Source organism: Salvelinus sp. IW2-2015, unplaced genomic scaffold (assembly GCF_002910315.2).
Source record: "Salvelinus sp. IW2-2015 unplaced genomic scaffold, ASM291031v2 Un_scaffold4101, whole genome shotgun sequence".
Lineage (NCBI taxonomy): Eukaryota > Metazoa > Chordata > Actinopteri > Salmoniformes > Salmonidae > Salvelinus > Salvelinus sp. IW2-2015.
Genome location: NW_019945373.1, coordinates 47,814 through 58,591, shown reverse-complemented (window position 1 = coordinate 58,591; position 10,778 = coordinate 47,814). Strand labels below are relative to the sequence as shown.

The 10,778-nt window shown below is 46.2% G+C and overlaps 1 protein-coding gene across 1 annotated transcript in view; it reads right to left on the bottom strand.

The window, feature by feature from the left end:
* Positions 1–4,001: 4,001 nt before the first annotated feature.
* LOC112076880 (glutamate receptor-interacting protein 1-like) overlaps positions 4,002–10,778 on the bottom strand; it is a 23,551-nt gene continuing 16,774 nt past the window's right edge. The window contains exons 2-5 of the mRNA XM_070441488.1: positions 10,506–10,666; positions 8,184–8,223; positions 7,306–7,417; positions 4,002–4,252 (exon numbers count right to left, since the gene is read on the bottom strand). Of these exons, the coding sequence (XP_070297589.1) occupies positions 4,199–4,252; positions 7,306–7,417; positions 8,184–8,223; positions 10,506–10,666 (367 nt within the window). The 3' untranslated portion in view covers positions 4,002–4,198. The remainder of the gene's footprint in view (positions 4,253–7,305; positions 7,418–8,183; positions 8,224–10,505; positions 10,667–10,778) is intronic.

Genomic DNA, 10,778 nt, shown 5'->3' with positions numbered 1-10,778 from the left:
CTACAACAATACCGCTGCAATTAAGTCTAAATCCTAGCGCAAGCGCAAAGTCATGTGGAAGGTGCTCGCGGAACATCTCATTCCAAGATTCATGGAGTTGGGACCCTTCTTTGCTGCTATAGACAGCCGTCCACTCTTCTGGGAAGGCTTCAGACTAGAATGTGGGAACACCACCTAGAAGAATTCTGATACCAATCACCCTCTGGCCTATTTTTCTTAGCGAGATTTTGAAACCGTCTATTTCTCGCAGTGTTCGACTGTCTGGTCTTGCTCTGCTGCGCAGGAGCTTTACCGCAACCTCCATTCAGGCCCACCCATCTGAGGGAATGTAGTGGGTGTGAGGTTCGGGTCGGGCAACTGATGTTGGTGTTCGATGGGGGTTTTGAGGTCAGGGCTCTGTGGCAGGCCAGTCAATTTTTTCCACAATTCCGATGACATTTCTGGATGGACCATCGGCTTTGTGCACGGGAGCATTTTGTGTTGCTGAAACAGAAGATCTAGAATGTCATTGTATGATGTAGAATTAAGATTTACCCTTCAACTGGACTAAGGGGCCTTAGCCCGAACATGAAACAGCCCCAGAACGCATCTAGTCCTTCCTCCACCAAACTTTAACAGTTGGCACTATGCCCAAATCGAGCAAGTAGTGTTCTCCTAAGCATCCACTAGAAACCCAGATTCTTCATCAAGACTGCCAGATGGTGATCCTGCTGAAATTCAATCACTCCAGAGAACGCATTTCCACCTCCCAGAGTAATGGCGGCGAGCTTTACACCACTCCAGCTGTATGCTTGGCATTGCGCAATGGTGATCTTAGGCTTGTGTGCCGGCTGCAGCGGCCAGGAAAACGCCATTTCATGAGCTTCCGACAAACGTTTGCTTCAGATGCATTTTTGAATGCGGTAGTGGAGTGTTGCGAACTGAGGGCAGACGATTTTACTTCAATGTGCTTCAGAGCTAGGTCGCCGTTCTTGAGCTTGTGTGCCTACCACTTGTGGCTTGTAAACCCTTGTTGCTGCTTTATCAGATATTATCACGTCACAGTATGATATCAGCACTCCTACAGTTGACTGGGGCAGCTCTAACAGGGCGATGTTTATGATACGGCTTCGTCTGTAGATGGGTTGCATCCTTATGCGGTGCCCGGTGATTAGTTGGTAGTTGAGCTATTCTCAGTTGGCAATTCTACGCCTGGCCAATGCTCGTTGGGCATTACTCCGAGAATTGTCGATGGCTCTTGGCCTCGATTTTTAGCACCTGATCACGCAACACGATCGCGACTTGTGCCGCCGTAGAATCCAGCAATGAGTACAATCACCTAAGTTTGAAGGGTTCGCCACATCGGTGGCATAGGAATGGTGGTTCTGTGTTCGGTGGAGGGCCAGAGAGGCTGTCCCCCGGCTCGGTCCAGTTGATGACAGACTCCTCGGTGGGTAGCTGGTTCAGTCCTGACTGGGGCCCGGTTCTGGAGGAAGCAGGGTTCCTGCTGATCACCAGGTCCAGTGTGTTGCCTGACTCGGCAATCAGAGGGACCACCAGACAGCAGTCGAAGTCTCTGGTCCTCACGTGGTTGATCTGAGAAACCAAAGACAAAAGGAAAGAGTTATTTATATTTGGTTTAAAAGCTTTYAGGTCCATTGAATMAATGTTACAGACCTCAGATGTTACAGAGGCAACAAAAGGAAATGACTTGAGTTAGGAGTTTCCAGCGAGCAGGCACAGACTGGAGGACCGCGGGGGACAAACGTCTGACCGTCATCGGGTGAGCAGAGGTTTGCCACTACGCTGGTTTATATTTGGTTTAAGTGATCTGTCTTCATGTTTGAAGAACAGGACTGGGTTTACAAACCGTTTAGCTGAAGCTTTGAACAGAGGAGATGTATTGATCTTGTAGGCGTCTAACTGAAAGGAAACGGCTCTGAGGCGAAGCCTGAAGTGAAGCTTTGAACAGAGGAGATGTATTGATCTTGTAGGCTTCTAACTGACAGGAAACGGCTCTGAGGCGAAGCCTGAAGTGAAGGTTTGAACAGAGGAGATGTATTGATCTTGTAGGCGTCTAACTGAAAGGAAACGGCTCTGAGGCGAAGCCTGAAGTGAAGCTTTCAGCCTCAGGAAATACAAATATAACATATTTGTTTTGGTTTGTTTTGCTTTTAAACCAAAGCTTTTAAGTTCTCTCCCTCTGTTCCTGTATACAGCTGATTAATATTTACTGATGTACCCTTCAATTACCCCACAATAAACATACACACTGAATAATGTAGCATCTTGGCTATCGGACTAAACTGCAGTTCATTTCCTTGAGCACCTTGTGTGTGTGCTTTGAAAACAACATTGTCAGTGACTTGACAAAATAAAAGTTGAATAACGTCCCAGGTTGACTTTCACCTGTCAGCAGACTAAATTGTAGTTGATTTCCTTGTTTGTGCTTTCAAAAACAACAACAGTGACGTGAGGAAAGCTGATAAGGAACGTCTCCTCTCTTCTCTCTCTCCTCTCTCTCTCTCTCATCTCCTCTCTGCTCTCCTCTTCTCTGTTCTCTGTTCTTCTCGTCTCTGCTCTCTCTCACTCCTCTCTCTTGCCATCTCCTCTCAGTCTCGTTCTACTTGTCTCTAGTCTCGTCTCTCCTCTCTCCCGTTCCCCCTCTCCGCTCCCTTCGCTCTTCCTTTCCTCGTCTCTTCGCTCAGCTCTCCTCTGAGATCTCCCTCCCCCTCTCTCTCTGAGTCTTCTCATCTCTCCTCGTTCTGCTTCATCCTCTTTCATTTTCCTCGTCTCTCTCTCTCTCTCTGTGCTCTCTCTCTCTCTCTCTCTCTCTTTTCATTTTCTCTCTCTCTCTCTTTCATTATCTCTCTCTTCTCTGAGCAGCGAATAATGAGAGAACCTTTCTTTTCTTTTCATATGCTAATGCCACGTTGACTAGACTTGATAGCTTTCCCTGGAGAGATTCATCTATCCATCAACACGACTCTCTCGCAAAAGTCAGCCTCACTTAGACCAGCGGGAAAATTAGGCAAAATTCTGTCTTATCAATTTGGCCCCCAAAAAATACAAAAATAATTTGCCGATTCTAGAACTGTGTAGAATCTACTTGGGAGCTCTAACTGTAAACAGCCATATATACTTCCTACCTTAGCTACATGTTAGGAAATAGAAAACTAGTGGAAGCGTCAAATTATTTCTTATCTAAATGTGAAAGTGCTTTGGGGTGACGGAGAAACCAAAATGGTGCCGGTTGAAAGGCCATGTGGCGCGAGATTGTGAAGCGGCGCTGGAGAATGTGTTGGTGTGTGTGTGTTGTGTGTGGTGTGTGTGAGTACCTGTAGCAAGCCTGTTCGAGGACTTCAGCCGCCACGACCTCTGCAGGTCGCCTGGGGCGATGTTGTTGACATTAGACACGATTTCTCCAGGGAGGCCATCCGACACACTGAAGCCAAGTCTTTCAAGGTCGCGACTCCTTCAACAGACTCACCTGCACAATCAAATCAATAATGTCCTCAATATCATGAATAATTTTAACCTGTATTAATAATGCAGTTCATTGATAGACTGGATGAACAGGCTGTGTCTGCTGACAAGTCAATAACGTGATAGGGGTGTGATAACTGGATGGACAGGCTGTGTCTGCTGCAGTCATAACGTGATTGATAGACTGGATGACAGGCTGTGTCTGCTGACAGTATAACGTGATTGATAGACTGGATGACAGGCTGTGTCTGCTGATACAGTGCCATAACGTGATTGATAGACTGGATGACAGGTCTGTGACAGTCATAACGTGTCAGTACCAGAGCTTCATCATAAATGAAGTTGTCAAAAAGCTCAAGTTGAAGACACACAGACACTTAAGATGCGTCAGCACTTTCTAAACTTCTCAGGGTTTTTAACCCCTCTGACGTTCATGAAATTGAAGTGATGTAAACAGTGTAAAGAAAGCAGCAGTACTCGGGCCCTGGAGGGCTGGTGGCCCTGGAGGGCCTGGTGGGCCCTGGAGGGCCTGGTGGTGGTTTATCATCGTTACCTTGTGCAGTCCACGGGGGTGGGCGACATGACGTCATTTTATCTCCTGTTTCATCTTCCTCATGGCGAAGGCCTTGCGCCCCCCGTCGCTGGGCAGGGTGTTGGAAGCGTGCAGACTGGGTGTACTGCGGCCGGGCGCGCTGCCGCTCCTGGAAGCTGGCCTGCCGACCCAGGTGGCTCCTCAAGGAGCAGGGTCATGGTTCAGACTCAGACTGCTGCCGGACATAATGGTGGCCTGGAGAGGGGGAGGAGACAACGGGGGAGGGGATGAGGGAGGGGACCGAGAGAAAAGAGAGAGGGGGAGATGGGGAGGGGACGAGAGAAAGAGAGAGGGAGAGGGAGGAGATGGGGGAGAGAGAGAGGGAGGGGAGGGGAGAGGGGGAGTGGAGAGGAGAGGAGGGAGGGGACCGAGAGGGAGAGTGGGGGAGGAGAGGGGGAGATGGAGAGGGAGGAAGAGGGGGAGGGGACCGAGAGAAAAGACAGAGGGAGAGAGAGAAGGGGAGATGGAGGAGATGAAGGAGGGGAGGAGGCCAGAGAGGGAGAAAGGGGGGTTATGGTGATGAACTTCCAAGGTGAGATAAGAAATACAAGGTACGCTCATGAACATGAGAATTGTTCAGGTGTAGAATGTGTTCAAGCAGTATGTCAAAGAGAAATGGTTTGATTGTAGAATAATAACATAGAAAGGTCCTGTTAGAGGAGCTGGTTGGTTCATTATCATCATGACCAATAAACAAACAAAACAAAGATGGAAAAACTTCAAAACGCCAAGGGACCCTTGCAGCAACTGTCCCCATCATGCTTTGCTCACACCGCCATGCCCCTCGCCCATCTCATCATCACTCGTCCTCTGATTGGACAGTAATGAGTGATGTCACTTCAAACCACCAGACGTGGTAGTCTCATGTTTGGACAACAGGAAACAGTTTGGCCAAACGACACACTGTCAAGTCTCCATGCACCAAGACACAAAGCTACAGCGCTTTCACTCTGCATGGAAAGATGTGGGATTCATTCCAACATACAATTTGCCCGTTTTCATGTTGCAAAATGCAAAAATGCTCTTCATACTGACATGAATTAACAGACATCTTCATTTGAAGCGAATGAGAAGCCGCAGGGGTATGTTCAATCCAAGTCGATGGGTGGCATTTCATCAGTCAAGCCTCCTTGGATTCAATGTCTCCCAACCCAAAATAGATAATTATTTCTCTCGTTCCAAACTAACCTCTGTGATTCACACGGTGTTACTTACTTCCTGCATTGACAGGTTCATTTACAATGTATTGCTGAGCGTCAACACACCTCCAGGCAGCACTACGGCTGCCTCCCGAATGACCCCACTATTCCCTTCATAGTACAGGGCCCATGTACTGTATAATATAGGGAATAGGGGCCATGTAGTGGATAATATAGGGAATAGGGCCCATGTAGTGGATAATATAGGGAATAGGGCCATGTAGTGTATAATATAGGGATAGGGGCCATGTAGTGTATAATATAGGAATAGGGCCATGTAGTGTATAATATAGGGAATAGGGTGCCATGTAGTGTATACTATAGGGAATAGGGCCCATGTAGTGTATAATATAGGGAATAGGGGCCAGTATAGTGTATAATATAGGGAATAGGGGCCTGTAGTGTATAATATAGGAATAGGGCCATGTAGTGTATAATATAAGGGATAGGTGCCATGTAGTGTATAATATATTGAATAGGGCCCATGTAGTGTATAATATAGGGAATAGGGGCCATGTAGTGATAATATAGGAATAGGGGCCCATGTAGTGTATAATATAGGGAATAAGGCCCATGTAGTGTATAATATAGGGAATAGGGCCATGTAGTGTATATATAGGGAAAGGTGCCATGTAGTGTATAATATAGGGAATAGGGTGCCATGTAGTGTATTGTCTTATTTGTCAGGCTTGCCTTGAGGACAGAACAGGGAGTGTTCAGCCTGTGGTTGGCCGTGGTTCTATAACCAGGGTAGATGGTCCTCTATGAATGTGCATAGAGTTAGGGTTTGAATCTATAACCAGGGTAGATGGTCCTCTATGGATGTGCATAGAGTTAGGGTTTGAATCTATAAACCAGGGTAGATGGTCCTCTATGGATGTGCATAGAGTTAGGGTTTGAATCTATAACCAGGGTAGATGGTCCTCTATGGATGTGCATAGAGTTGGGTTTGAATCTAGCCCCAGGATCTGAGACAAGCTGCACTGGTGATTATCAGAGGCTACAGAGCACCCCCCCGCAGCCCACTAGCATGAGAGAGAGAGAGAGAGAGAGAGAGAGAGAGAGAGAGAGAGAGAGAGAGAGAGAGAGAGAGAGAGAGAGAGAGAGAGAGAGAGAGAGAGAGAGAGAGAGAGAGAGAGAGAGAGAGAGAGAGAGAGAGAGAGAAGAGAGAGAGAGAGAGAGAGAGAGAGAGAGAGAGAGAGAGAGAGAGAGAGAGAGAGAGAGAGGAGAGAAGAGAAGAGAGAGAGAGAAGAGAGAGAGAGAGAGAGAGAGAGGAGAGAGAGAGAGAGAGAGAGAGAGAGAGAAGAGAGAGAGAGAGAGAGAGAGAGAGAGAGAGAGAGAGAGAGAGAGAGAGAGAGAGAGAGAGAGAATGAGAGAGAGAGAGAGAGAGAGAGAGAAGAGAGAGAGAGAGAGAGAAGAGAGAGAGAGAGAGAGAGAGAGAAGGAAAGAAGAGAGAGAGAGAGAGAGAGAGAGAGAGAGAGAGAGAGAGAGAGAGAGAGAGAGAGAGAGAGAGAGAGAGAGAGGTGCCAGCAGTACAGGGACAGCACCAGGGTGCCACAGTGTCAGCTACAAGCAGAGAGGAAGCCCCAAAAAGGAAAAGGGTGTACCAAGTTTCTCTTATTCAGAAGCCTGTCTGGCTCGTCCTGGAAAGAGAAGGAGCGGTTACACACATCCACAGGAAGTGACATCATGCGATTCAAAAAAAGAGAACTCCAAAACAGGAAGTGGAAGGGATGGGGACAGAAGAGGTGAAAGGTGAGAGTTGAGAGCTTTTCTTCACTAATATGTTACTGTATAAGTAAAGCCACTGGTCTAGAAGATACGTAGGTTTGTCAGTGTTGTGTTTGTATTGTGATGAATGGAACTGTACATGTCCTCAGCCATTTTAAATCTACTGTGATGAATGAAACTGGATGCCAGACTGGCCGCAGGTCTCCATATCTTCCAGGGCCTGAGACCAGAAGATCTCTTCCTGGTCCGGCTCGGGTAGTATTGTACTGTGATGAATGAAACTGTGGATGTATTCGGCCATTTTGGCTCCTTGTTTACCTCCAGTTCCCTCAGGATGCCAGACTGGCCGCAGGTCTCTAGATCTTCCAGGGCCTGAGACCAGAAGTTCTCTTCCTGGTCCGGCTCGGTCCCGTCATGACCCACAGTGAACCTGGAGGGGGGAAGAGGTCAGAGGTTAACACCCCCAGTCAGACAATCAGTGAGCAGTCAGGGCAAGCAACCACACTGATGAGGGCTGGTGACCACAACGTGTGGGCCGGGTGTCAATGGGCTGTGCAGGCAGAGAGAGTGGAACAGTAAGTAAGTAAGTAAGTAGGTAGGTAGGTAGGTAGGTAGGTAGGTAGGTATCTAGGTATCTAGGTAACTAGGTAGATATCTAGGTAACTAGGTAGGCAGTTAGCTAGGTAGGTAGGGAGGTAGGTGGGTAGGAGAGGGCTGAGATATAGACACAAACAGAGAGGCGATAACACACCACCCAGACAGTTTGGACAAAAGGAGATGGATGTGTCATGCTGGACCAGGGGCTGGGAGATCCAGCTGAGAGGTGTGTTTCAGATACCGTTTGTTGAGGCTAAGGGGAGCGACCAGTAGGGGGTAAGGGTTGGTTTGGGTTGAGAACGCGAACGTTAGTGGTGGGGAGGGAACAGCCTGCCTTGTGCCATTCAGGTGAAGGTGGGGTCAGGTGTTGGGTTACAGGTGAGTTGTGTTGAGGTTAGGAGAGACACAAGGTGGCTTTGCTTGGTTTAAGTGGGAGACTGGGAGGTTTCAGTGAGAGGATTGGGTTGGTTTGAGAACATCAGCGGTGCGAGGGTACATTCTTGCCCTGTGCCACCCAGGTTAGGGTTAGGTGAGGTTAGGGTTGGTTGGTTTGAGAACTAAAGGGGTATAGAGGAGACAGCCCTGCCGTGGTGCCTCACTTGCTGTCAGTGATTAGGGCCGGTGGGCAGAGTAGAAGCTCTGTCGAACGTTAAGGAAGAGAGGTACTTTAATGAACAATATATCAAGAACACCAAGACACCAATATTGATTCCCTTTGAATCCCTTTTCTGATGACGTTAATTGATGAACAGCTCCGTGAGTTTTTGTACCTCCTTGATGATCATCTTTGAGCAATAGAGGAGAATCCCCCTCAAAGATTACACACTCGTATGACCAGACATGTATCATTAACACACTAGTATGAACCAGGAACATGTATATATTAACACACTAGTTATGAACCAGGAACATTGTATATATTAACACACTAGTTCATGAACCAGACATGTATATATTAACACACTAGTTAAAACCAGGAACATGTATATATATTAACACACTAGTTATGAACCAGGACATTATACATATAACAACACTAGTTATGACCAGGAACATTATTCATTAACACACTAGTTATGAACCAGGAACATGTATATATTAACCACTAGTTATGAACCAGGAAACATGTATACATTAACACACTAGTTATGAACCAGGAACATGTATCTATTAACACACTAGTTATGAACCAGGAACATGTATTCATTAACACACTAAGTTATGAACCAGGAACATGTATATTATTAATACACTAGTTATGAACCAGGAACATGTATTCATTAACACACTAGTTATGAACCATAACATGTATCATAACACACTAGTTAGAACCAAGGAACATGTATCAATTACACACTAGTTGATGAACCAGGAACATGTATATATTAACACACTAGTTATGAACCAGGAACATGTATCTATTAACACACTGTTGTGAACCAGGAACATGTATTCATTAACACACTAGTTATGCACCAGGAACATGTATATATTAACACACTAGTTATGAACCAGGAACATGTATCTATTAACACCTAGTTATGAACCAGGAAACATGTATTCATTAACACACTAGTTATGAACGCAGAAACATGTATCTATTAACACACTAGTTATGAACCAGGAACATGTATTCATTAACACACTAGTTTGAACCAGGAACATGTATTCATTAACACACTAGTTATGAACCAGGAACAGTTGTATCTATTAACACACTAGTTATGAAACCAGGAACATGTATATATTAACACCTAGTTATGAACGCAGGAACATGTATTCATTAACACACTAGTTTATGAACCAGGACACATGTATATTGTTAGGTCAGGTGAGGAGTTATTCGTTCTATTCCTTGTGGAATGTCTGTTGTTGTCTTTGTGGATGTGATTCGTCAGCAAAACAATAAACCCCCCCCCCCCACCCCCCCTAACCCTAACCCCAACCCCCCTCTTTTGGGATTAATACACTATTCTACCACAGACCTATTTGACCAGGGCTCATAGGGAATTCTGTAAGGGCGCTTTGCTTTCATTTACACTTGATCTCTTTGAAGATTTCAATACTGCCTAAAGCGATCGTTTTTTCCCCCCACTGTGCTAAGCCACATCCTCAGCTGTGATTATTCTCCATTGGATACCAAGCTATCACGTTAGTCGCTGATTATGTTCCACATAGACACTAGATCAACTGAGGTACATCTGAGGCAGAGGGAAATTATAAACAGGAACAGACAACAGCTTTGATATCGCGTCCACAGGAACAAGAAACAATCTGTGTTCTGTACTTCCTGTTCCCTTTTGTACTTTATTCAATAAGCTTTAAAAAAAGGGATTTATGGATAGAAGATATGCTAATGACTGAATTATAAAGAGCTTCTTTATCAAACACAAACAGCCGTTAGCCAAGTCAAAGCTCAACTAGCACGCTCTATTATCAGTAGTATGTGCACATACTAGTAATATTTCCCTTAATATACTTTAATGTTGTAGTGTTTCTGGGCTGTGTGTTACCGGCAGGGAATTCAGAACAATCACTGAAACATGACTGAGGTGTTTGACAGTTGGTTGCAAGATTTATATTTTTTTATTTAACCTTTATTTAACTAGGCAAGTCAGTATAAAACAAAATTCTTATTTTCAATGACGGCCTAGGAACTGTCTTGTTCAGGGCAGAACGACAGATTTTGTACTTGTCAGCCTCGGGGATTCGATCTTGCAACCTTTTGGTTACTAGTCCAACCGCTCTAACCACTAGGCTACGCTGCCGCCCCCACACTCTAACCACTAGGCTACGCTGCCGCCCCTACACTCTAACCACTAGCTACGCCTGCCGCCCCAGATAAACGGCCAGTGGTGTGTTGGTGAGAGGTCAAGGGTTAGAGGTCCAGAGTTAAACGGTGAGAACAGGGTTGTACGTACCCGCCGGCGGTGGGTCTGTCCCATTCGTCATCGCTGAGGCCCAGGTCTGCCAGGATGTTGTGTCTCTGGCGGGTGCTGACGGGGACAGGCTGCCTTGGCTGGGCTTGGCGTTCCTCCACTCGTGGCTGTGGAAGCTGTAGCCAGACGCCTGGAACCTGGGGCTGGGATACATACACACACATGACAAGACTATGTTAGCCCACTGAGCTAAAAGTCTAGCGCTAACACAGTCTTTCAGTATCAGGCAGGTTTTCCTCTGCACATGAGCCTATT